This window comes from Oncorhynchus masou, chromosome 23, assembly GCF_036934945.1.
Source record: "Oncorhynchus masou masou isolate Uvic2021 chromosome 23, UVic_Omas_1.1, whole genome shotgun sequence".
Lineage (NCBI taxonomy): Eukaryota > Metazoa > Chordata > Actinopteri > Salmoniformes > Salmonidae > Oncorhynchus > Oncorhynchus masou.
Window position 1 is genome coordinate 14,983,985 of NC_088234.1, and position 27,398 is coordinate 15,011,382.

Here is a 27,398-nt window from a genome sequence, read left to right on the forward strand (position 1 = left end):
CTTGCGTCCTCCTGCTGTTTACCCCACGCGCTGGATAACTGGACACTGATTGGATTTAGCTGGTGTGCTGATACAGTTACAAAGTGGCGGTGGGTTTGGCAGTTTTGATGTGCTGTGAATTTTACAATGGCTTTTCTCCAGTTCATAAATCCTGCACTAATGAAGGCTGCATCCTCTCTTCGGCCAAATGTGGCTGGCTTGAAAACAATTGGCTACAGTGAAAACACAACACTCATTTTATTGATGGATTATAATGTAGCCAGGGGAAATCGCAAAACCATTTCTATTGAAACATCAGCACTCTGTTGGCAAGAGTTTGCGGTTCTATAAATTGATATGGTTTTGTGCCATAACTGAGGTAACTGGACAATGCTGTGCCACTGTTCCATATACTGGTGCTGCTGGCAACAAGGTTGACACCTGGTCCTGCCGTGGCTGTGACACTGTCCTCTGAAGTCTCTCTCCCTGGCTCTTTCACCACCCTCATTGCCTCACAGTCTGTCTCCTAGAAAATAAATGAGGTGTTTGCCATACTCCTAACAACAGATATCCAAAACTTCACAATTAATCGCAATAGCAATACCATTGCCTTAAACACATCTTAGTTCAGTCACCAGTTTAAGTTGAGTGGGGGTATCCATGGTATTTTCCAATTATGTCCCTATTTTACAGGTCTAAAAAAAGAGAGAACCTTTCATTATTTTGCCAAAGAAAGACTCAACAAACTTACCTGAGACTCCTTGTCTCTGCCAGTCTGTCCCTGCCGATCTGTCCCCAGCTGATCTGTCCCCAGCTCTGCTGTCTGTGTGCCATCTGTTGCTTGCTCTGCCTAATGACATCATTGTGAAACATTTCCATTAGCATTTCACTTCTTATTATGGCTAGACTGTAAACTCTCCTTCCAGACTCACATTAAGCATCTCCAATCAAAAATTTTATCTAGAATCAGCTTCCTATTTCGCAACAAAGCTTCCTTCACTCATGCTGCCAAACATACCCTTGTAAAACTGACCATCCTACCGATCCTTGACTTTGGCGATGTCATCTATAAAATAGCCTCCAACACTCTACTCAGCAAACTGGATGTAGTCTATCGCAGTGCCATCCGTTTTGTCACCAAAGCCCCACATACTACCCACCACTACGACCTGTACGCTCTCGTTGGCTGGCCCTCGCTTCATACTCGTCGCCAAACCCACTGGCTACAGGTTATCTACAAGTCTCTGCTAGGTAAAGCCCCGCCCTATCTCAGCTCGCTGGTCACCATAGCAGCACTCACGCATAGCACACGCTCCAGCAGGTATATCTCACTGGTCACCCCCAAAGCCAATTCCTCCTTTGGTCGCCTTTCCTTCCAGTTCTCTGCTACCACTGACTGGAACGAACTGCAAAAATCACTGAAGCTAGAGATCCCCATCTCCCTCACTAGCTTTAAGAACCAGCTGTCAGAGCAGCTCACAGATCACTGCACCTGTACATAGCCCATCTGTAAACAGCCCATCTATCTACCTCATCCCCATACTGTATTTATTTTGCTCATTTTGCACCACAGTATCTCTACTTGCACATCCATCTTTTGCACATCTACCATTCCAGTGTTTAATTGCCATATTGTAATTACTTCGCCACCATGGCCTATTTATTGCCTTAACTCCCTTATTTGACCTTATTTGCACTCACTGTACATAGACTTTTTTTCTACTGTATTATCGACTGTATGTTTTGTTCATTCCATGTGTAACTCTGTGTTGTTGTATGTGTCAAACTGCTACGCTTTATCTTGGCCAGGTCGCAGTTGCAAATGAGAACTTGTTCTCAACTAGCTTACCTGGTTAAATAAAGGTGAAATAAATAAAAAAATAAACATTTTATCAACTAGTCTTTGTGATATTAGGCTACTAGGGTTCTTACCTTGCGTTTTGGTGTACTGAAAAATGCTCTGATGTCCGTCTTTTTACTGTCATTTTTCTACCTGGCTGGCTGGACACACACATAGTGTGTAGGTTATTTACAATAGGAGATGGGCTTCTATCATCTATTAGCTTCTATCGTTCAATAATGGGCTTCGATCTACAAGGAAGCTAGCTGGTCAGCTAGCAAATGTGAACGGATTGCAGTGACAAGGGTTGACAGCTGTATTTATGAGTTCACCATTTACACAACGTAAACTGCAACATTTTGTCATTTGAATATAGTTTATGTTGTCATTTTATATTTGCTGGCTTCCCACAATAGCTGCATTTGCAGAGCTAGCGAGCACCAATTCCGTTTCTGTGGTGTTTGTTGTAATCTTTGCTATCTTCGGTTTACTCCAAGATCGGCACACAGGTGCTTCAAAGTACCCCTGTGACAATTTAGCTTTTGCAACGAGACAATTTAAAGACATTTAAGACAATGGTAGAAGAGAGTGTAGTTCTGTTTAGTTTATCGCTAACCTTATCACAGGGACTTAGAAGCACTACAGCTGCATGCTGATCTTGGATCCAACCATTGTGAGACAAAGGGCGGGTGTCGCAATTTGTGAAACGTAAAAACGCGCTATTAAGTGTCTATAATCAGCACAAGTGCTTTCATTGCGTATTATTAATAGTATTGAAATGAAATAGTTATGTTAACAGTGATATATTGGGGGGAACAAATCCCATTTCTCCGCAGGATAGGGAGAGTCGGGCCCCCCCTTAAGCTCCTTCATTCCGGACTGAAACCACCTTGCTGCTCCGAGTGCGGGAAAAGCTTCCGACTTCAATCACATCTGAAAGATCACCAACGGGTTTACACAGGCGCCAAACCCTTCTCCTGCAATGTATGTGGCAGCAAGTTCTCCAACTACACCACCTGGTCCAGACACAAACAGATCCACACGGGCAACAAACCGCAGGAATGCTCGCAATGCGGGCTGAGGTTCCGATGTCTGGCCACCTTGAAGACGCACCAGCGAACTCACACCAAGGAGAAACCATACACTTGCAGTTTACCCGACTGTGGTAAACGGTTCAGTCATGCGTTGAGTTTGCAAATACATGTTCGTACTCATACAGGAGAGAAAGCATTTGCTTGTTCCACATGTGATTACAGAGCCACGGACAAATCGTCGCTCAGAACCCACGAGAAGAGACACACTGGGGTGAAACCTTACTACTGTGATGAGTGTGGGAAGTCCTTTTTATTACCATACGAGCTTAATATCCATCAGAGAATCCACACAGGGGAGAAGCCATACCATTGTGACATATGCGGGAAAGATTTCGCCCAGCTAAGTAACATGAAAACACATCAGCAAACACACATCAAGGAGAAGCCGTACGCTTGCAGTTTCCCTGACCGCAGTTAACAGTTCAGTCAAGAGTTGAGTTTGGGAAGACATGTTCCGACACACACGGAAGACAAATCGTTTGCGTGTTGAACGTGTGATTGCAGATCCGTGGACAAATTGTCACTCAGAACCCACGAGTAAAGACACGGGTGAAGCTTCACTACTGTGACGAGTGTTGGAAGTCCTTTTTTTATTTGAAGTGGAGCTGGAAGTCCATCCGAGAATCCACGCAGGGGAGAAGCCATACCATTGTGACATATTTACATTTACATTTAAGTCATTTAGCAGACGCTCTTATCCAGAGCGACTTACAAATTGGTGAATTCACCTTCTGACATCCAGTGGAACAGCCATGCAGGAAATGTTTCGCCCAGCTAGGTAACATTGAAGGGCATCAGAAAACGCATCAGAAATAAATGAAGTTTGTATGCAGTAGGTGTGGCAGAGGGTTTGCTTTAATGCAATACTTTACAAGACACAAACAAAGCCACTCGTAAGAGTTTGCCATATTGATGCTTGGGAGGACACGCCTGCCCAGTACGGGTGATAGAAACAGCTGTTATAAGCTGTTGAATAAAGCTTTACAATGTTATATATTTGTATTTTGATTGACATGCTGATCACTGGTATTCCTTACCATCACTGACTTGTCATTCACATAGTTGCCTAAATTAAGTCATTACATTTTTCTTTAAAATCTTTCCTTTATATATTTTCTTGTCTCTAAATAAATAAATGCAATTCTAATCAAACTCCAACCCTCCATAAAAAAGTGTTTTCTTTTAAACATTTGTGATTATTTTCACAAAGTCATTAACACACAAAGAAACAAAGTGAAATGGCCATCAGATTTCTGCCCCTTTTTAAAGAAACATTTCACCACTCCTTCTTCATTCACCTATCAATGATTATAGGTGGTTTGTCAATGAATAGTTCATCGATCAGGGATGATAGAAGCTACTCCAGGATGACATAGAAGGTGTCTTTGGTGCCACTTAACGTTGTTGGTCCTGAGTAGAGCGTCCTCATCTGGTCCTGGGTGGTGCATTTAGCCATCAACTTATCATAGCCCTCGCCAGCGATAACCCCTGTCTAGGAGTCTTGTCATCCGTGTCCTTTCCCCTAAAATTAAACTTCAAATGTATTCAGCTTCTCATTCACCCTTCAATTCTCTGATTAGAAATGGCTCCTGCTCTTTCAGGATCTCTAAGAAAATATCTTTGCCTTTGGGGCCACATCCTGTCAGGGGCCCATCAAAGAGCTCCCTCATCTTCTTCTGTTTGGTTCTTTCAGATCTCACGTCACTGTAGCCATTGTCAGTGATGACTCCTCTCTTCAGGAGTCTGTCCAAGATGGGGCCTTGGCCTGGTAGAGCAGCAAGTCACAGTGTACTTTCAGCGGAAAGCCAGATCTCACGAGAACTCCTTTTGGAGAGAAGGTTGGATGGAGGATCTTGACGTGGAAGCGGGTGACTTCATCCACTTGTTTTACGGACGCACCACAGTCTTCTACATGTAGAACTCTCACTTTCTCTTTGAAGGAGGGATCATCGCCTGCAGAGATAAAAACAGGCACATTTGCATAAACATCAGGTTGACATCAACAACAAGGCTTTTTAAAAGTAGTTTGCATCAGTTATATTTTAGTTTTTAAAAATCTACGCCCATACCGAAACAGGCAAAATGTGGCAGATGCACTTCTTCCAGTTCTCCTGCAAGGATTGTGACGTCCAATAGGGGGCCAACTTGCTTGTACCCCAAGCTTTTCATCATTGCCCTGTGAGGTTCCCAGGAGCTGAATTGATACTTCAGACTGACATAGGTTTTACACACCCACCGGAGCCCTGATACTCTGCACTCGTAGCGCCCCGGGGGAGACATGCTAGGTACGGCATGAAAAGAAGACAGAATGGATTTAGTAAGTAAGTCATGTATTTAATTGTTTATCAGCAGTTGACAAACATAATAATGGTTACTTTACTTTGTTAAACTTTTCTGTAGATCCTCACATACTTGTATTTCCTACGTTTTTACAAGTAGTTCAACAAATGCTATAAAGTCAGACTTTCTTTAAATAATGGATAGGAGGTTTATTCCATCTAGTTACTGTTATCTTAAAACAGAATTGTTGGATAGCAAAACTGAAAGCTTTTATCATTCTGTATATGGTGAGGGACTAATACATTCCAGGAGTGTACCTGAACATTGGGGCTTCTTCAATGATGACCACAGGTTCAACCTGAATCCAGTTGGTAGACTCCTGAATAAGAGAACATTGATCTCTGATTATCACAGATGATCAAACTGTATTTACGACATCATTTTTAAAACATTGCAGTGTAAAATATGTACTTTGAAGGGTTTCTTTTCCTTCACTTTTGTAAACCGTATTCTATACATTTATTTTTACTTGAATGAAGAATGGTTTCTGATTTGAACAATACACTCTTAGAAAAAAGTAGCTAAATTAAACAATATAGGGTTCTTTGGTTGGTCCCCATAGGGGAACCCTTTTTCTGTGCTAGGTAGAACCCTTTGCAGAGGTTTCTACCTAGAACCCTCTATGTAGGGTTCGTCACAGAACCCCCTGTAAATGGTTCTACCTAGAACCCTCTATGAATGGATCTACTTAGAACCCTTTTATTTTTGGAGGGTTCTTCCTTAGAAGAACCAATACAAGAATACAATACAAGAACCTTAACCAATGAAACTTTATGACAATACATTACATATATCATAAGGCCTTTCTTTGAATGCCTAGTTATACAATAACACAGTGGTGGTAGGAAACTCCTGGTTTACAGGCCACAGCAGGCTTGCAAGTCACATTATGCTCACTTGAAAAGTGATGTGTAATTATAATTGGAATCCAGCCAGAGTGAGGATATCCAACAATTCGAATTTGTTTCACCCACAACCTGCATTCAGAATAACTGTCAAGGTAGGGAATATTGATAAATGAGACTAAATCTAAACTTGAACAACCATCCCAGTAACGGGTGCAATAAGTCCAAGGACTAACAGACTGTATTAGTTTAGGGAAATGTATGTTATTTATCTTTTTGTAGCACAAGATCAATCAACCAGTCAATGTACATGCAATAACACAGGTTTTGAAACAAACAACCGGCAATAGAATATACTGGGAAATACACTGCTCAAAAAATAGAGGGAACACTAAAATAACACATCCTAGATCTGAATGAATGAAATATTCTTATTAAATACTTTTTTTCTTTACATAGTTGAATGTGCTGACAACAAAATCACACCAAAAATTATCAATGGAAATCAAATTTATCAACCCATGGAGGCCTGGATTTGGAGTCTCAAAATTAAAGTGGAAAACCACACTACAGGCTTATCCAACTTTGATGTAATGTCCTTAAAACAAGTCAAAATGAGGCTCAGTAGTGTGTGTGGCCTCCGCGCCTGGGCTAGTGTGTGTGGCCTCCACGCCTGGGCATGCTCCTGATGAGGTGGCGGATGGTCTCCTGAGGGATCTCCTCCCAGACCTGGACTAAAGAATCCGCCAACTCCTGGACAGTCTGTGGTGCAACGTGACATTGGTGGATGGAACGAGACATGATGTCCCAGATGTGCTCAATTGGATTCAGGTCTGGGGAACGGGCGGACCAGTCCATAGCATCAATGCCTTCCTCTTGCAGGAACTGCTGACACACTCCAGCCACATGAGGTCTAGCATTGTCTTGCATTAGAGGAACCCAGGGCCAACCACACTAGCATATGGTCTCACAAGGGGTCTGAGGATCTCATCTCGGTACCTAATGGCAGTCAGGCTACCTCTGGCGAGCACATGGAGGGCTGAGCGGCCCCCCAAAGAAATGCCACCCCACACCATGACTGACCCACCGCCAAACCGGTCATGCTGGAGGATGTTGCAGGCAGCAAAACGTTCTCCACGGTGTCTCCAGACTGTCACGTCTGTCACATGTGCTCAGTGTGAACCTGCTTTCATCTGTGAAGAGCACAGGGCGCCAGTGGCGAATTTGCCAATCTTGGTGTTCTCTGGCAAATGCCAAATGTCCTGCACGGTGTTGGGCTGTAAGCACAACCCCCACCTGTGGACGTCGGGCCCTCATACCACCCTAATGGAGTCTGTTTCTGACCGTTTGAGCAGACACATGCACATTTGTGGCCTGCTGGAGGTCATTTTGCAGGGCTCTGGCAGTGCTCCTCCTGCTCCTCCTTGCACAAAGGCGGAGGTAGCGGTCCTGCTGCTGGGTTGTTGCCCTCCTACGGCCTCCTCCACGTCTCCTGATGTACTGGCCTGTCTCCTGGTAGCGCCTCCATGCTCTGGACACTACACTGACAGACACAGCAAACCTTCTTGCCACAGCTCGCATTGATGTTCCATCCTGGATGAGCTGCACTACCTGAGCCACTTGTGTGGGTTGTAGACTCCGTCTCATGCTACCACAAGAGTGAAAGCACCGCCAGCATTCAAAAGTGACCAAAACATCAGCCAGGAAGCATAGGAACTGAGAAGTGGTCTGTGGTTATCAGCTGCAGAACCACTCTTTTATTGGGGGTGTCTTGCTAATTGCCTATAATTTCCACCTGTTGTCGATTCCATTTGCACAACAGCATGTGACATTTATTGTCAATCAGTGTTGCTTCCGAAGTGGACAGTTTGATTTCACAGAAGTGTGATTGACTTGGAGTTACATTGTGTTGTTTAAGTGTTCCCTTTATTTTTTTGAGCAGTGTATGATATTGATGGGTGTGGTTTTTAATGTTATACTCTACATAGAGGAAAAATAACCACTCAGCTGGTTATTAATATCAACACTGGGGTTATTTTACACCACTATGTCAGTTACATGTCAAATGATAAAAGGGAATACCAGATATATGCACAAATATTCCCATATAGGTTTACTCACACCTATCTTTTTAAACTCCTGAAGTTAAAGTTTAAACACAAATGTCCAGGCACTATGTAAAATAAAAATGTACAATAAATAAACTCATTCAGATTCAGAAGGGGTTCTGTGTAGAAGGTTTCTTGCTTGTTTCTTCTTCCAAAGAAACCTTGCCTTCAAAAAAATCTAAATGTACTTTTCTTCCAAAAACGGTTCTTTGCATGTTAATGGTTTTACGTAGAACCCTTTGCCTTACAAATATCCATTGTCTCCCAAAAAGGGTTCTTCAGATTGTTGGTAGAACCGTACCCCTCCACAAAGAACTCTTTTATAATCCTGCTGTCAATTGGGTAATTCCATCTGAAAATGGAGCTAAATGTTTTGGATTTTCCCACCATGTTTTCTTATTTTTCCTGAAAACAATTTACATTCATGAATTCTGAGCACAGTCAACATAGGTGGTGGTAAAGAATTTGGATTTGTCAAACACTTATCTACTACTATTGTACTCACCATGACATTGGCACATGTTGTGCAGCTTCTCACGGGCTCTGGGGACAGACATATCAATCAGAAAATCAAGTACACAAAGTACTAACTACTGTGTTAATACAGTCGTGGCAAAAAGTTTTGAGAATGACACAAATATAAATTTTCAAAGTCTGCTGCCTCAGTTTGTATGATGGCAATTTACATATACTCCAGAATGTTATGAAGAGTGATGAGATGAATTGCAATTAATTGCAAAGTCCCTCTTTGCAATGCAAATGAACTGAATCCCCCCAAAACATTTCCACTGCATTTCAGCCCTGCCACAAAAGGACCAGCTGACATCACGTCAGTGATTCTCTCGTTACCACAGGTGTGAGTGTTGATGAGGACAAGGCTGGAAATCACTCTGTCATGCTGATTGAGTTCGAATAACAGACTGGAAGCTTCAAAAGGAGGGTGGTGCTTGGAATCATTGTTCTTGCTCTGTCAGCCATGGTTACCTGCAAGGAAACACGTGCTGTCATCATTGCTTTGCACTAAAAGGGCTTCACAGGCAAGGATATTGCTGCCAGTAAGATTGCACCTAAATCAACCATTTATCGGATCATCAAGAACTTCAAGGAGAGTGGTTCAAATGTTGTGAAGAAGGCTTCAGGGCGCCCAAGAAAGTCCAGCAAGCGCCAGGACCATCTCCTAAAGTTGATTCAGCTGCGGGATCGGAGCATCACCAGTACAGAGCTTGCTCAGGAATGGCAGCAGGCAGGTGTGAGTATATCTGCAGACACAGTGAGGCAAAGACTTTTGGCGGATGGCCTGGTGTCAAAAAGGGCAGCAAAGAAGCCACTTCTCTCCAGGAAAAACATCAGGGACAGACTGATATTCTGCAAAAGGTACAGGGATTGGACTGCTGAGGACTGGGTTAAAGTCATTTTCTCTGATGAATCCCCTTTACGATTGTTTGGGTCATCCGGGAGAAGGCAAGGTGAACGCTACCATCAGTCCTGTGTCATGCCAACAGTAAAGCATCCTGAGACCATTCATGTGTGGTGATGCTTCTCAGCCAAGGGAGTGGGCTCACTCACAATTTTGCCTAAGAACACAGCCATGAATAAAGAACGGTACCAACACATCCTCCTAGAGAAACTTCTCCTAACCATCCAGGAACAGTTTGGTGATGAACAATGCCTTTCCCAACATGATGGAGCACCTTGCCATAAGGCAAAAGTGATAACTAAGTGGCTCGGGGGACAAAACATCGATATTTTGGGTCCATGGCCAGGAAACTCCCCAGACCTTAATCCCATTGAGAACTTGTGGTCAATCCTCAAGAGGCGGATGGACAAACAAAAACCCACAACTTCGGACAAACTCCAAGCATTGATTATTCAAGAATGGGCTGCCATCAGTCAGGATGTGGCCCAGAAGTTAATTGACAGCATGCTTGGGCGGATTGCAGAGGTCTTGAAAAAGAAGAGTCAACACTGCAAATATTGACTCTTTGCATCAACTTCATGTAAAGCCTTTGACACTTATGAAATGCGTGTAATTATACTTCAGTATTCCATAGTAACATCTGACAAAACTATCTAAAGACACTGACGCAGCAAACTTTGTGTAAATTAATAGTTGTGTCATTCTCAAATCTTTTGGCAACGACTGTACAGTCTTAATTTCCTGGTACTCAAAGCAATGTAAAATCAATGATATGACAAATATCATAATAATTATAATTAGTGCTAACAATAATCTCCATGAGATGAGTCACAAATACTCCCAGCGTTACTGTTTCCCCCGTGTAGATTGGTGGTGATGGGTTCTGAGTTCTAAACGTGAAAATATGAAGCATCTGTATTCATTTCACTGAGGGAGAGAGGGGAATGTAGAACGTTTCCATTCAGTCAGAATATGTTATTGTTAGACATGAGGGATCCTATGGGAAGAAGAATGGCCACAGTCTGGTACATGTCAACATGACAGTTGTGACTTGGGGAGAAGTGAGGAATTTGAGCAGAGGTCAGGTTAGGTCAGATGAAGTGAGGAAGAACAGATATCACTACAATTCTGTCTAGCAACAGAGGTGTATTGGCTGTTCAGAGGTGTAAGGGTAGGAGCATAGGAGGAAGGGTTAAATACCAGTGACTGTGTGAAGATGTCTTATCCTTTGGGTGATTAAACTTGGTTTGAGCTTTACTAATCGTCAGTGGGTTTGGAAGTCTCTTGTGTCACTCGTGTCAAAAACGTAAATTTACTTTAGTGAGAGACAATAGAGATGAAAATGAGAAATATATGACTATACAGTAACTGTCTTACCGTCTTTGATCGATTTGATATCAGGTACTTCCAACATTTTACGAGGTACCTCCCCTGTCATCCGATCTGAATGGAAGAAATGTCCGTGATGGGATGGGTACTGTATGCCATAGGCCACAGGACCTCTAATGGTGAAGCCAAGGTAGAAGCAGACATTTCCAGACCTCCAAACTTTGCTTTGTTGGTCGGCACAAACTTCAATCTCCTTGCCATCAACGCGCGCAAACACGCTGTGCTGTCTAACCACTCCATTGACTGGAAGAAGAAGGTCCTGGACACTGGGTTCTCTCCACACCTCACCACTGCTCCACTTTTGATCTATAGTGTCTGTCCTTGCCTCTGGCCTTGCCATTGGATTCTCCTCTACGAACAGGTTGTCTATTTTTGATCTATGAACCAATCTGCTCAAACCCTCACCCTTTCCCAGGAAAATAAGGGGGCGAAGGTACCTTGAGCGAAGATGTTTCTTGTATGTGTTGTTGTAGGAGTCTTGCATCTCAATAATACGTTCATTGAGGTCAATATTGAATCCTATTTTCTTATGCTCCTCGGGCCAAAACAGCAAAAGGACTAAGAGGTAAACCTCTGGGGTTTGGTTACCGTAATTGGCCAATAGATGTCTCTCCAGAGTTCTTCTTAGGATTGGCAAAGGGGTAAGTTTTGGAGATGCTGTTTCAACTTTGCTTAAGATGATGTTGGCAAGGATGAAGTTTTGGGAAGCTTGATTCTCACCACCACCATCTTTATTTTTTTCAAATTCTTGTATTTCCTCCCACAATTTTGTTATTCGGCTCAAGTTAGATTCATCATAGCCCTTATCAAGACAGCAAAGCAGTCCAGGGAAGGCAATGGCCATTTCTTCTTTGAGCTTCTGGAGGGGTACACTTATTGCAGACTCTGAGTGTATAGGTGTACATGTCCCCACGTATTTGCAGTAGCAGTTCTTGACATCAGTCTGAAAGTAATGCGGTTCATTTATTTTCATGCTGGGCTTGGAGTACGTCAGGTAACCATCAAAAAACTCACATTTCCTCTCCACCTCATCCCTGAGGCAGATGATGAGTGGCTTGTACTCGAATAGCTTTTTCTGTCTGATTGATAAGAAAAAGGAGTCAGCAGATATTTCCATGGTAAGGACCTTTTGCCAGTTATTGTCAAGAGAGACAAGTGAGTCAAAAACGATGTTGGCAACCTGTAGATAACCAAATAGTCCCCTGTTGTTAAAGATGTGTGAGACTTTTGTCATACCATCATCTTGCATGTCTGCTCCTTGCTCATTTTCAGCAGCCCTTTCCACATCTTTGAAAGCCTCAAAGGCCTTTACTGCCAGTTGCAAGATGTCTTGTGCAGAGATGGAAGGAACATGGACCCTGCTATTTAAATGGTTCTTGTATACTTGCCCCAGAGTGTCAGCAACAAAAGAATTCTTAGGATCTCTGTCTTTTGCTATTTTTGCCCACTCCTCCGCTTTAGAATAGTCTCTCATCACAATGTAAAAGAAACGAGCAAGAGCTTGAGGAAAAAATGGGTTTTGCGTGATTTTCTCTGAAGCTAATTGCAAAACTGATACACAATTGCTTATGGGTTCATTGGCTTCAATATCGTGAATCAACCTGGAAAACGTGTCTTTCCTCTCTTCTCCCATTTCCCTTTTTGTTGGCTTGTTTTGTAAAACACATACAGGTCCTGTATTCTGCTGATGGTCCACTGTGATTTCCCTCTTAGTTAGCATGTCTTTGATGACAGGCATCAAATGTTGCTGCACCTCTTCTCCACAAAAGTCTATCAGAAAGTTCCTTGCTGTATCACTCCTGGGCACACCTGCCATAGCCAATACCTTAACACACTGCTGTGCAATCAGTGGGTGAGCCATGCGGACATGTTTGTCTTGTCCCTGTTGTGAAGGGAATGTCACTATCAGATGACTGAAAGGCTCCATTCGCTGCTCAAAGGAAGGGCCTCCATAAATGGGATCTGGAGGCCCCAGGAATGCCTGACATTGAGACTGCAGAAAGTGGGATCCAGGGACGTAGGCATTCACCAGTGATAAGAATGCAAGAAGCTGGGATTTTTTAGGTCTTCTTTTTTTCCTGACATCTAAAAAGGCACACGTTTCTTTAACATAATCTCCACTGAAATTTTCTCGCATTATGTTAAAGCCATGAAACTGTTTGTGTTCATTGCTGTAGTTTCGACTGATCTCAATTTGTTTCTCCTCAAACTGTTGTTTCTCTGCTTCAGAAAGTTCCGCCCTGAGAATAACATGTCTTGATTTGTTATGGTCCTCTTGTTTGATAACTTCCTTACGCACACAGTTTAAAATGATGACCACAGCCATGTGGGTTGTAATGTTTCGGTCTGTAATCTCTTTCATGATGGCATCCTGCAGATTCTCCAGAATACGCTCATCTTCCAGCAGTAAGAGCACAGTGTTCTGCTGGCGTTGACTGCCTGCAGTGAAAAGGTGAATCACCTGCTTGGCGATAGCTGTGATGTCTGAGGTAGCACCTGTCAGAACAGCACATCTGAATGTTTTCCTCATATCCCAGAGCACCTGCTTGGCCAGAGTGGTTCCTCCGCTGCCTGGCTGATGCAGCAGATTCATGGTAGAAGTCAGGTCGCCCTTATGCCGTTTCTTAATATTTTGTATCAGCTCCGTGTACCCGTCTCTTTTGATAAAGGGGGTAGTTTCATCAGCTGATGTTGCCTTTTCAGCCCAGCAGAAGTTAAGCCATTGAGGTGGGGCTCCTCTGTAAAAATCTACCTCTGCCTTTTTCGCTACTGCTGAGTCTATGTCCTCTTCTTCAAATTCATTTGAGTACAAAACATCCAGAAGGGAAATGGAATCCCTGATTTGACTTCCAACATAAATGTCACGACCACGGGCAGTGGACAGGGACAACCCCTTGTTGTGTGCCATCTGTGTTGTCTCCGGTCCCAAGCTGAACCAGTGTTCTGAATATTAGTTGTACTTCATGTGGTGGTATGGACTCTGAGAAAGGAGACAATAATGTTTCAGTAAGAATGTTGAAGGTCATTATTGGTTGTAAACAAAAGGCTGATTACAGTATATCTTTGACTTTTTTGGAGTTTCATTTATATAACTGATATGTTGTACATTGGTTTGATTTATCTACTGACACTGCATGGAGCTGACAAATACAGACTGTGTTTTGATTCTTGTTGCTACCCTCTAATAAATAGGCATCTATTGTAGCAACCCAACACCTAGCGACCTTGTGAAGAGGTTTGGATCTCTTCATGTAATGGCTAAGGTGTTGGGTTGAAAGTCGTGGAACCGGGGGTCATGTCCCAGGCAGGGCTACCCCCGAATTCGGTGCATTGGTGTCAGAAGTTGGATGGCACCTGAGGCCATCGGAGGGGCGTGTACACATGAGGGACGTGGTATAGGGAATCATGGGGACACACTCTCCCAAGGAACGGGGAAGTGTTGTGAACTTAAACCGACATCTAACGATGGCTGGGTTGACAATCATGCGACTGTCCGGAAATCCAGACATGTTTTGTGCGAAAGTTCCACTCCTTGAGCTCCGTGTCATACAGTGGCAAGACAAAGTATGTGAACTATTTGGAATTACCAGGATTTCTGCATAAATTGGTCATAAAATTTGATCTGACCTTCATCTAAGTCACAACAATAGACACACACAGTCTGCTTAAACTAATAGCACACAAACAATTTTAAGTTTTCATGTCTTTATAGAACACAACATGTAAACATTCACAGTGCAGGGTGGAAAAAAGTATGCGAACCCTTGGATTTAATAACTGTTTGACCTTCCTTTGGACCAATAACCTCAACCAAACATTTTCTGTTGTTGTGGATCAGACCTGCACAATGATCAGGAGTAAATTTGGACCATTACACTTTACAAAACTGTTTCAGTTCAGCAATATTCTTGTGATGTCTGGTGTGAACCTCTTTCTTGAGGTCATGTCACTCCATCTTAACCTGTTGAGGTCAGGACTCTGACTGGGCCACTCCAGAAGGTATATTTTTGTTTTGGGTCATTGTTCTGTTGCAACACAGGCCTTGTTGCAACACACCCAACTTCTGTTGACCTTCAACTGGCAGACAGGTAGCCTTACATTCTCCTGCCAAAAGTCTTGATAAACTTGGGAATTAATTTTTCCGGCGATGATAGCAAACTGTTCAGGCCCTGTTGCAGCAAAGCAGACCCAAAACATGATGCTCCCTCCACCATACTTTACAGTTGGGATGAGGTTTTGATGTTGATGTGCTGTGCCTTTTTCTCTCCACACATAGTGTTATGTGTTCCTTCCTTCCAAACAACTCAACTTCAGTTTAATCTGTCCACAGAATATTTTGGGACATCCAGGTGCTCTTTTGCGAACATCAGACGTGCAGCATAGTTTTTTTTGGACAGCAGTGGCTTCTTCCATGGTGTCCTCCCATGAACACCATTCTTGTTTAGTGTTTTACGTATCGTAGACTCGTCGACAGAGATGTTAGCATGTTCCAGAGATTTCTGTAAGTCTTTAGCTGATACTCTAGGATTCTTCTTTACCTCATTGAGCATTCTGAGCTGTGCACTTGCCGTCATCTTTGCAGGACGGCCAGTCCTAGGGAGAGTAGCAACAGTGCGGAACTCTCTCCATTTATAGACAATTTTTTTACAGTGGACTGATGAACATCAGGCTTTTAGAGATACTTTTGTAACCTATTCCAGCTTTATGCAAGTCAACAATTCTTCATCTTAGCTCTTCTGTGATCTTTTTTTTAGGTATGGTTCACATCAGGCAATGCTTCTTGTGAAAAGCAAACTCAAATTATGTGAGTGTTTTGTAAAGAGCAGGGCAACTCTAACCAGCATCTCCAATCTCATCCCATTGATTGGACTCCAGGTTAGCTGACTCCTGACTCCAATTAGGTTTTGGAGAAGTCATTAGCCTTGGGGTTTCCAACCTACACTGTGAACTTTTAAATGATGTATTCAAAATAGACAAGAGGAATACAATCATTTGTGTGTTATTAGTTTTAGCACACTGTGTGCATCTATTGTTGTGACTTAGATGGTCAGATCAAAACTAGGGTGTAGATCAGCGTTAAAATTGCGGATAGATTGTAAATTCCATCAATGTAATTGTCTGCATCATTTTCAATCCCCCATATCTTTTTTTGGTAAATATATATACAGTAAATCACAAAAGTGAGTCCTCCCGTCACATTTTTGTAAATATTTGAGTATATCTTTTCATGTGACAACACTGAAGAAATGACACTTTGCTACAGTGTAAAGTAGTGAGTGTACAGCTTGTATAACAGTGTAAATTTGCTGTCCCCTCAAAATAACTCAACACACAGCCATTAATGTCTAAACCGCTGGCAACAAAAGTGAGTACACCCCTAAATGAAAATGTCCAAATTGGGCCCAATTAGCCATTTTTCCTCCCCGGTGTCATGTGACTCGTTAGTGTTACAAGGTCTCAGGTGTGAATGGGGAGCAGGTGTGTTAAATTTGGTGTCATTGCTCTCACACTCCCTCATACTGACTGGTCACTGGAAGTTCAACCAGGCACCTCATGGCAAAGAACTCTCTGAGGATCTGAAGAAAATAATTGTTGCTCAACATAAAGATGGCCTGGGCTATAAGAAGATTGCCAAGACCCTGAAACTGAGCTGCAGCACGGTGGCCAAGACCATACAGCGGTTTAACTGGACAGGTTCCACTCAGAACAGGCCTCGCCATGGTCGACCAAAGAAGTTGAGTGCACGTGCTCAGCGTCATATCCAGAGTTTGTCTTTGGGAAATAGACGTATGAGTGCTGCCAGCATTGCTGCAGAGGTTGAAGGGGTGGGGGGTCAGCCTGTCAGTGCTCAGACCATACGCCGTACACTGCATCAAATTGGTCTGCATGGCTGTCGTCCCAGAAGGAAGCCTCTTCTAAAGATGATGCACAAGAAAGCCCGCAAACAGTTTGCTGAAGACAAGCAGACTAAGGACATGGATTACTGGAACCATGTCCTGTGGTCTGATGAGACCAAGATAAACTTATTTGGTTCAGATGGTATCAAACGTGTGTGGCGGCAACCAGGTGAGGAGTACAAAGACAAGTGTGTCTTGCCTACAGTCAAGCATGGTGGTGGGAGTGTCATGGTCTGGGGCTGCATGAGTGCTGCCGGCACTGGGGAGCTACAGTTCATTGAGGGGAACCATGAATGCCAACATGTACTGTGACATACTGAAGCAGAGCATGATCCCCTCCCTTCGGAGACTGGGCCGCAGGGCAGTAATCCAACATGATAACGACCCCAAACACACCTCCAAGACGACCACTGCCTTGCTAAAGAAGCTGAGGGTAAAGGTGATGGACTGGCCAAGCATGTCTCCAGACCTAAACCCTATTGAGCATCTGTGGGGCATCCTCAAACGGAAGGTGGAGGAGTGCAAGGTCTCTAACATCCACCAGCTCCGTGATGTCGTCATGGAAGAGTGGAAGAGGACTCCAGTGGCATCCTGTGAAGCTCTGGTGAACTCCATGCCCAAGAGGGTTAAGGCAGTGCTGGAAAATGATGGTGGCCACAAAATATTGACACTTTGGGCTCAATTTGGACATTTTCACTTTTGTTGCCAGCGGTTTAGACAGTAATGGCTGTGTGTTGAGTTATTTTGTGGGGACAGCAAATTTACACTGTTAACACTGTTTACACTCACTACTTTACATATTTCTGATCAATTTGATGTTATTTTATGGACCAAGAATGTGCTTTTCTTTCAAAAACAAGAATATTTCTAAGTGACCCCAAAATTTTTAACAATTTCTTTTACAATAGTTATATTTTGTTTGTTTTTTGTCCTGTCCTTCCTCTAACTTCCACCTTTCCCATCTATTGCTAATGTCCATCCAGTTTGATTTCTATTTGCCATATATTTGCTATTTCACAAAAGCTCTGAACCTATATACATTAAACAGACAGTATATCTTACATTTGTTATCTTGTTGTTATCAGTCTGACCCTTCAGCTCAATTCAACCCCTCCCATCTATCTGTTAACACCATCCATTTTGGATTTATATTTGCCATTTATTTAACTTGCTCTGATACTTCACAAAAGTTCTGAACCTTTCTGTTCTCATAGTTTCTACAGATTGTAAATTAATAAAGATATAATACTTTTAGCAAAAAGGTGTATAACAATGTCTTGGTTGCAAGAATTTTGTATAATTTATATTGAAAAATTCTAAGTTTTGAATCCGGCATCGTTTTTCGTGTCAGTTCATAAATCATGAGCTGTCCATTTTTTGGTTCTTAAATGAAACTGGTATATTTATCACAACCAATTTTGGTCGTTAATTCAGGGCCGACAGATAAGTTCCTCACTTTTCCTCCTTCCACTTGCCTCTTCCATTTTTGCAGTAATGCTGCAATTAGTTCGTTGTAATTTTGGGTAGAGCAGACATTTCCATATATGTGTGTTAGATGCATGTGTGACATAACTCCACCAGTTCTATTTATGATATAATTTACAAAGATTATACTTTGTACAAAAATGTTATCGAAAAATAAAGTTTTTTTAAATCAATTAGAATATTTCAGTTTAACCAGCATATTTGTTGTATTATTTGTTCTGTCTTTTCTGGTGGATTAAACTGAAATTGAAAACAACTTTCTATGGCTTGTTTAAAAAATAACGCCCTGATCTGTTTCACCTGTTCCTGTGATTGTCTCCACCCCCTCCAGGTGTCGCTTATTATCCCTGGTGAATTTATCCCTGTGTTTCCTGTCTCTCTGTGCCAGTTCGTCTTGTATGTTTAGTCAAGTCAACTAGCGTGTTTTTCCCGTACTCCTTTTACTATTCTCCTTTTTATAGTCCTCCTGGTTTTGACCCTTGCCTGTTTTCTGGACTCTGTACCTGTCTGCCTGACCCTTCTGCCTGCCTTGACCATGAGCCTGTCTGCCACTCTGTACCTCCTGGACTCTGATCTGGTTTTGACCTTTAACCTGTCCACGACCATTCTCTTGCCTACCCCTTTGGATTATTAAACATTGCAAGACTCCAACCATCTGCCTCCTGTGTCTGCATTTGGGTCTCGCCTTGCATCTTGATACATTGTAACTAATTTGCTAGAGAACCAGTTCGGATTTAAGTATAACTTTTGTATGACTGATGCCTTAATTAAGTGAGAGGTCCCCCCCCCCCCGAATTCATATTCATTATATAAATAGGCCCTTTTAATTTGATCTGGCTTGCCATTCCAAAAATAATGTATTATTCTTTACTCATTAATTTAAAAACAGGACAGGCAGAGGTTCATAAACGGGCCAGAGTCAGGCAGGTACAGTACGGCAGGCAGGCTCGAGGTCAGGGCAGGCAGAATGGTCAGAACCGGAGAAACTAGGAAACAGAACTTGAAATAGCAAGGAGACAGGAAAACACGCTGGTAAGACCTGACAAGATGAACTAGCAACAGACAAACAGAGAACACAGGTGTAAATACACTGGGAATAATGGGGAAGATGGGTGACACCTGGAGGGGGGTGGAGACAAGCACAAAGACAGGTGAAACAGATCAGGGTGCGACAATAATACAGTTTTGTATTGCTTGTAGTGTCAATAAATTATCATATATATTTTCATAGAAATGTGGATCATCATTATTTGGACCGTATAGGTTATTGAGCCATATCTGTTCATGGTCCAATATCATATTTAAAATCACCAACCACCTTGAGGATCTGTTTGAACAATTTGCACATTTAGATCAAAATTACTATTAATATCATCACCCTTTTGGAATTTCTTTTCCCATGGGAGAAATATATTAAGCCCCCCAGTCCTTTTTCCACACAACTTCATCTAAAAGGGTTGAATGAGTTTCCTGTAAACAATAGATCATATATTCCTTCTCTTTTTGCCAGGAAAATACTGTCCGTCTTTTCATATTATCTGCTAAGCCATTACAATTATAACTGGCTATACTTATTTCACCATTTACCATAATGAAACACAAGTTTCAAATCTATTTATCATAACATATGTTTGTAAACTCACCATTAAAAAGTAACATAGTGTTTGAGTGTCCATATAGCTGTACCATGACATTTGCATTGCTACTAAGTAAACCTTCAATTGGTCTCCACTATTCCACCTGTTAAAACCCCTCCCATCCCAAGTTGGGTTGTCATCCTAGTGACCGGCAGACCACCCCCGTCCCCCCGGATCCCAGGGCCCCCGAGAGATTGGGACCCATCCCTCGAAAAGAGCACACAGTACCACCCACAGAACAGAAGCAGATCAGCTGCCAAAAGCATTTCCATAGCCCTCACCTCAATTTGCATTATAAATAGTATAAAAATCCTGCTAATCCTAATTTCCATAATTACCAAATAACATTAGTAATAAAATTCATGCAAAGGATTGGAACTTCTTACAAGGATTGTCTTTACAAAAATTACATTTTTTGGAAGCATTATTATTTTAGCAAACAATTATTGTGATTAATCCTATATATTTTAAAATATTTTATTTGTATTTCACCTTTATTTAACCAGGTAGGCTAGTTGAGTACAAGTTCTCATTTACAACTGTGACCCGGCCAAGATAAAGCAAAGCAGTTCGACACATACAACAACACAGAGTTACACATGGAATAAACAAACATACAGTCAATAATACAGTAGAAAAAGTCTATATACAGTGTGTGCAAATGAGGTAAGATAAGGGAGGTAAGGCAATAAATAGGTAATAGTGGCAAAGTAATGACAAAATAGCAATTAAACACTGGAGTGGTAGATGTGCAGAAAATGAATGTGCAAGAAGAGATACTGGGGTGCAAAGGAGCAAAATAAATAAATACAGTATGGGGATGAGGTAGTTGGATGGGCTATTTACATATGGGCTATGTACAGGTGCAGTGATCTGTGAGCTGCTCTGACAGCTGGTGCTTAAAGCTAGTGAGGGAGATATGAGTCTCCAGCTTCAGAGATTTTTGCAGTTCGTTCCAGTCATTGGCAGCAGAGAAATAGAAGGAAAGGCAGCCATAGGAGGAATTGGCTTTGGGGGTGATCAGTGAAATATACCTGCTGGAGTGCGTGCTATGGGTGGGTGTTGCTATGCTGACTAGTGAGCTGAGATTTGGCGGGTCTTTACCTAGCAAAGACTTATAGATAACCTGGAGCCAGTGGGTTTGGCAACGGATATGAATCGATGGCCAGCCAACAAGAGCACACAGGTCGCAGTGGTGGGTACTATATGGGGCTTTGGTGACATAACGGGTGGCACTGCGATAGACTGCATCCAATTTGCTGAGTAGGGTATTGGAGGCTATTTTGTAAATGATATTGCCGAAGTCAAGGATCGGTAGGATAGTCAATTTTACAAGGGTATGTCTGGCAGCGTGAGTGAAGGATGCTTTGTTGTGAAATAGGAAGCCGATTCTAGATTTAAATTTGGATTGGAGATGCTTAATGTGAGTCTGGAAGGAGAGTTTACAGTCTAACTAGACACCTAGGTATTTGTAGTTGTCCACATATTCTAAGTCAGAACTGTCCAGAGTAGTGATGCTAGTCGGGCGGGCGGGTGCGGTTGAAGAGTATGCATTTAACAGCAGTTGGAGGCCACGGAAGGAGTGCTGTATGGCATTGAAGCTCGTCTGGAGGTTGGTTAACACGGTGTCCAATAAAAGGCCAGAAGTATACAGAATGGTGTCGTCTGCGTAGAGGTGGATCAGGGAATCACCAGCAGCAAGAGCGACATCATTGATGTATACAGAGAAAAGAGTCAGCCCGAGAATTGAACCCTGTGGCACCCCCATAGAGACTGCCAGAGGTCCGGAAAACAGGCCCTCCGATTTGACACATTGAACTCGATCTGAGAAGTAGTTGGTGAACTTGGCGAGGCAGTCATTTGAGAAACCAAGGCTGTTGAGTCTGCCGGTAAGAATGCGGTGATTGACAGAGTCAAAAGCCTTTGCCAGGTCGATGAAGACGGCTGCACAGTATTGTCTTTTATTGATGGAGGTTATGATATCATTTAGGACCTTGAGAGTGGTCGAGGTAGACCCATGACCCGCTGGGAAACCAGATTTCATAGCGGAGAAGGTACGGTGGGATTCGAAATGATCAGTCATCTGTTTGTTATCTTGGCTTCCGAAGACTTCAGAAAGGCAGGGTAGGATAGATATAGGTCTGTAACAGTTTGGGTCTAGAAAGTCTCCCCTTTTGAAGAGAGGGAGGACGGCAGGAGCTTTCCAATCTTTGGGGATCTCTGAGACTGTGAATAGGCTAGTAATAGGGTTTGGAACAATTGCAGTGGATAATTTTAGAAATAGAGGGTCCAGATTGTCTAGCCCAGCTGATTTGTAGGGGTCCAGATTTTGCAACTCTTTCAGAACATCAGCTATCTGTATTGGGGTGAAGGAGAAATGAGGGAGGCTTGGGCAAGTTTCTGTGGGGGGTGCAGAGCTGTTGACTGGGGTATGAGTAGCAAGGTGGAAAGCATGGCCATTCGTGGAAAAATGCTTATGGAAATTCTCGATTATCGTAGATTTATCGTGGTGACAGTGTTTCCTGGCCTCAGTGCAGTGAGGCAGCTGGGAGGAGGTGCTCTTATTCTCCATGGACTTTACCGTGTCCCAGAATGTTTTGGAGTTTGTGCTACAGGATGAAAATTTATTTTTGAAAAAGCTAGCCTTTGTTTCCTAACTGCCTGTGTATATTGGTTCCTAACTTCCCTAAAGAGTTGCATATCGCGGGGGCTATTCGATGCTAATGCAGTATGCCACATGATGTTTTTGTGCCGGTCAAGGGCAGTCAGGTCTGGAGTGAACCAAGGGCTATTCAGGTATCTGTTCTTAGTTCAAAAAAAATTTAACGGGCATGTTCATTGAAGATGGTGACGGAAACACTTTTAAAGAATAACCAGGCATCCTCTACTGACGGGATGAGGTCCATATCCTTCCAAGATACCCCGGCCAGGTGGATTAGAAAGGCCTGCTCGCTGAAGTGTTTTAGGGAGCATTTGACAGTGATACGGGGTGGTTGTTTGACCGCGGACCCATTACGGACACATGCAATGATGCAGTAATCGCTGAGATCTTGGTTGAAAACAGCAGAGGTGTATTTGGAGGGCAGGTTGGTCAGGATGATATCTGTGAGGGTGCACGTGTTTATGGATTTAGGGTTGTACCTGGTAGGTTCCTTGATAATTTGTGTGAGATTGAGGGCATCTAGCTTAGATTGTAGGACAGCTGGGCTGTTAAGCATATCCTAGTTTAGGTTACCTAACAGTATAAACTCTGAAGATAAATGGGGGGTAATTAATCCACATATGGTGTCCAGGGCACAGCTGGGGGCTGAGGGGGGTCTATAACAAGTGGCAACAGCAAGAGATTTATTTCTGGAAAGGTGGATTTTTAAAGGTTGAAGCTTGAACTGTTTGGGCACATATCTGGAAAACATGACAGGCTCTCTCTGCAGTAGATTGCAACTCCACCCCCTTTGGCAGTTCTATCTTGGTGGAAAATGTTGTAGTTGGGGATGGAAATCTCAGAATATTTGGTGGCCTTCCTAAGCCAGGATTCAGACATGGCTAGGACATCAGGGTTTGCGGAGTGTGCTAAAGCAGTGAATAAAACAAACTTAGGAAGGAGGCTTCTGATGTTAACATGCATGAAACCAAGGCTTTTACGGTTACAGAAGTCAACAAAAGATAGCGCCTGGGGAATAGGAGTGGAACTGGGGGATACATGGCCTGGGTTAACCTCTACATCACCAGAGGAACAGAGTAGGAGTAGGATAAGGGTACGGCTAAAGGCTATAAAAAGATCAGAGAATAAAAAGATGAGATTTCTGGGCATGGTAGAGTAGATTCAGGGCATAATGTACAGACAATGGTATGGTAGGATGTGAGTAAAGTGGAGGTAAACCTAGGCATTGAGTAACGATGAGAGAGGTTTCATCTCTGGAGGCACCAGTTAAGCCAGGTGAGGTCTCCGCATGTGTGTGGGGGTGGGACAAAAGAGCTATCTAAGGCATTTTGAGTGGGACTGAGGGCTATACAGTGAAATAAAACAGCAAGAACTAGCCAAGACAGCAGTAGACAAGTCATATTGACATTAGAGAGAGGAATAAAGCAAACACATGTGTGGATCAGGAGAGCTAAGACAACAACGGGTAAATGGCGATGAATGGGCAGAGCAGGTTAGTTAGGTACGCACTTGACCTGAGTTCAAGGCTGGGGCCGACAGGTAAACAAAATGAGGTGCTGTGTTATTGAAACAGGGGGCATCAGCTGTGTAGCCGAGTGATCATAGGGTATAAAAGAGTAGCAATAGGTGAGTCAGGGTGCTGTTTGGCAGTCACTACTAAGCTAGGCGAGCAGGGGACACAGCGTTCAGAAAAGCTAGCGGGCCGGGGATAGTAGGTGGTTCTTCGGTGACATCGTAACAGAATAGCCTGTTGAGACCCACTCGAACTGTTACGTCGGTAGACCAGTCGTGATTGGTCGGCGGGGATCCGTGTTGGCAGTAAAAGGGTCCAGGCCAATTGGCAAAATAGGTTTTGTAGTCCAATAATTGGCTGGAGATGGGCCTAGCTCTAGGCTAGCTCCAGGCTAACTAGTGCTTGCTTTGGACAGAGACATTAGCCAGGAGTAGCCACTTGGATAGCAGCTAGCCAGCTGCGACAATCCGATGTAAAGGTTCATTGCTTGCGGTAGGAATCCGGAGATGTGGTAGAGAAAAAGCAGTCCAATATACTCTGGGTTGATATTGAGCTGTGCAACTGTCAGGAATTGACCGGGCTGAGGCTAGCTGATGTCCGAGTTAACGTGATGACCGCTCGCAGTGGCTAACTGACTACTAGCTAGTAGCTAGTTAGCTGGCTAGCTCCTGATAGGGGTTCCGGTTCTAAAGTGTAAAAAAAATAGCAGATCCATGCCACATTGGGTGAGGCGGGATGCAGGAGAATATGTTCAGTCCGTAGATGGAAATTAAAATTAAAAATATAAAAAGTCTATATGAAATATACACAAAGATGATATATACATGGGACGGGACGAGACAAGACAAATTGACGTCCGAGTGAAAAGCCATCTTGGATATGTATGAGGTAGTCTGAGTATGAGGAATGCATTTCAATTAACAGTTGTGCCTTGTTAAAAGTAAATTTGTTGATTTTCTTTCCTTCTTAAGGCATTTGAGCCGATCAGTTGTGTGACAAGGTAGGAGTGGTATACAGAAGATAGCACTATTAGGTAAAAGACCAAGTCCCTGTTATGGCAAGAACAGCTAAAAAATCAAAGAGAAGCAACAGTCCATCATTACGTAAGACATGAAGGTCAGTCAATTTGGAACATTTCAAGAACTTTGAAAGTTTCTTCAAGTGCAGTAGCAAAAACTCTATGATGAAACTTGCTCTCATGTAGGACCACCACAGGAAAGAAGACCCAGAGTTACTGCTGCTGCAGAGGATACGTTCATTAGAGTTACCAGCCTCAGAAAGTGCAGCCCAAATAAATGCTACATAGAGTTTAAGTAACAGACACATCTCAACATCACCTGTTCAGAGGAGATTGCGTGAATCAGGCCTTCATGGTCGAATTGCTACAAAGAAACCACTACTAAAGGACTCCAATTTCTAAGAAGAGACTTGCTTGGAACTAGAAACACGAGCAATGGACATTAGACCTTTGAAAAATCTGTCCTTTGGTCTGATGAGTCCAAATTCGAGATATCTGGTTCCAACCACGGTGTCTTTGAGAGACACAGTGTAGGTGAACGGATTAATTCTGCATGTGTGGTTCCCACCGTGAAGCATGGAAGAGGTGTGATGGTGTGGGGATGCTTTGCTGGTGACGCTGACTGTGATTTATTTAGAATTCAAGGCACACCTAACCAACATGGCTACCACAGCATTCTGCAGCAAAATGTCATCCCATCTGGTTTGCGCTTAGTGGGACAATAATTATTTTTTTAACAGGAAAATGACCAAACACACCTCCAGGCTGTGTAAGAGCTATTTGACCAAGAAGGAGAATGATGCAGTGCTGAATCAGATGACCTGGGCTCACCAATCACCCAACCTCAACCCAATTAAGATGGTTTGGGATAAGTTGAACCGCAGAGGGAAGGAAATGCTGCCAACAAGTCCTCAGCATATGTGGGAACTCCTTCAAGACGGTTAGAAAAGCATTCCAGGTGAAGCTGGTTGAGAGAATGCCAAGAGTGTACAAAGTTTTCATCAGGGCAAATGGTGGCTATTTTGAAGAATCTCAAATATAAAATATATTTTGATTTGTCTAACACCTTTTTGGTTACTATCTGATTCCATATTTGTTATTTCACAGTTTTGATGTCTTCACTATTATTCTACAATATAGAAAATAGTTAAAATAAAGAAAAACCCTTGAATGAGTAGGTGTCCAAACCTTTGACTGGTACTCTATGTGGACACCCCTTCAAATGAGTGGATTCGGCGATTACAGCCACACCCATTGCTGACAGGTGTATAAAATCGAGCACAGAGTCATGAAATCTCCATAGACAAACATTGGCAGTAGAATGGCACCGTCATAGGATGCAACCATTCCAACAAGTCAGTTCATAACATTTCTGCCCTGCCCCGGTCAACTGTAAGTGCTGTTATTGTGAAGTGGAAATGTATAGGAGCAACAACGGCTCAGTTGCGAAGTGGTAGACCATACAAGCTCACCGAACGGGACTCCCGAGTTCCGAAACACGTAAAAATCTACTCTGTCCTCAGTTGCAACACTACTGCACAACAAACTGTTTGTCGGGAGCTTTATGAAATGGGATTCAATGGGCAAGCCTAAGATCACCATGAGCAATGCCAAGCATCGGCTGGAGTGGTGTAAAGCTCACCGCCATTGGACTCTGGAGCAGTGGAAATGCCTTATCTGGAGTGATGAATCACGTTTCACCATCGGGCAGTCCGACGAACGAGTCTGGGTTTGGCGGTTGCCAGGAGAACGCTACCTGCCCGAATGCATTGTGCCAACTGTAAAGTTTGGGGAAGGGTCTTGGGCTGTTCTGGTTCGGGCTAGGCCCCTTAGTTCTAGTGAAGGGAAATCATAACACCACAGCATACAATGACATTCTAGACAATTCTGTGCTTCAAGATTTTGTCACAACAGCTTGGGGAAGGCCCTTTCCTGTTTCAGCATGACAATGCCCCCGTGCTCAAAGCGAGGTCCATACAGAAATGATTTGTCGCGATCAGTGTGGAAGAACTTGACTGGCCTGCACAGAGCCTTGACCTTAACCCAAATGAACACCTTTGGGATGAATTGGAATGCCAACTACAGGCCATGCCTAATTACCCAACATCAGTGCTCAACCTCACTATTGCTCTTGTGGCTTGTGCAAGTCCCTGCAGCAATGTTCCAAAATCTAG

The 27,398-nt window shown here is 43.1% G+C and overlaps 1 protein-coding gene across 2 annotated transcripts in view; it reads right to left on the reverse strand.

The window, feature by feature from the left end:
- Positions 1–3,750: 3,750 nt before the first annotated feature.
- The window catches only part of LOC135510370 (sterile alpha motif domain-containing protein 9-like), a 28,146-nt gene continuing 4,498 nt past the window's right edge, over positions 3,751–27,398 (reverse strand). For both annotated transcript variants that reach the window (XM_064931235.1, XM_064931236.1), the window contains exons 3-7: positions 11,001–13,992; positions 8,712–8,749; positions 5,511–5,572; positions 4,983–5,194; positions 3,751–4,866 (exon numbers count right to left, since the gene is read on the reverse strand). In XM_064931235.1, the coding sequence (XP_064787307.1) occupies positions 4,649–4,866; positions 4,983–5,194; positions 5,511–5,572; positions 8,712–8,749; positions 11,001–13,920 (3,450 nt within the window). In that variant the 5' untranslated portion in view covers positions 13,921–13,992 and the 3' untranslated portion in view covers positions 3,751–4,648. The remainder of the gene's footprint in view (positions 4,867–4,982; positions 5,195–5,510; positions 5,573–8,711; positions 8,750–11,000; positions 13,993–27,398) is intronic.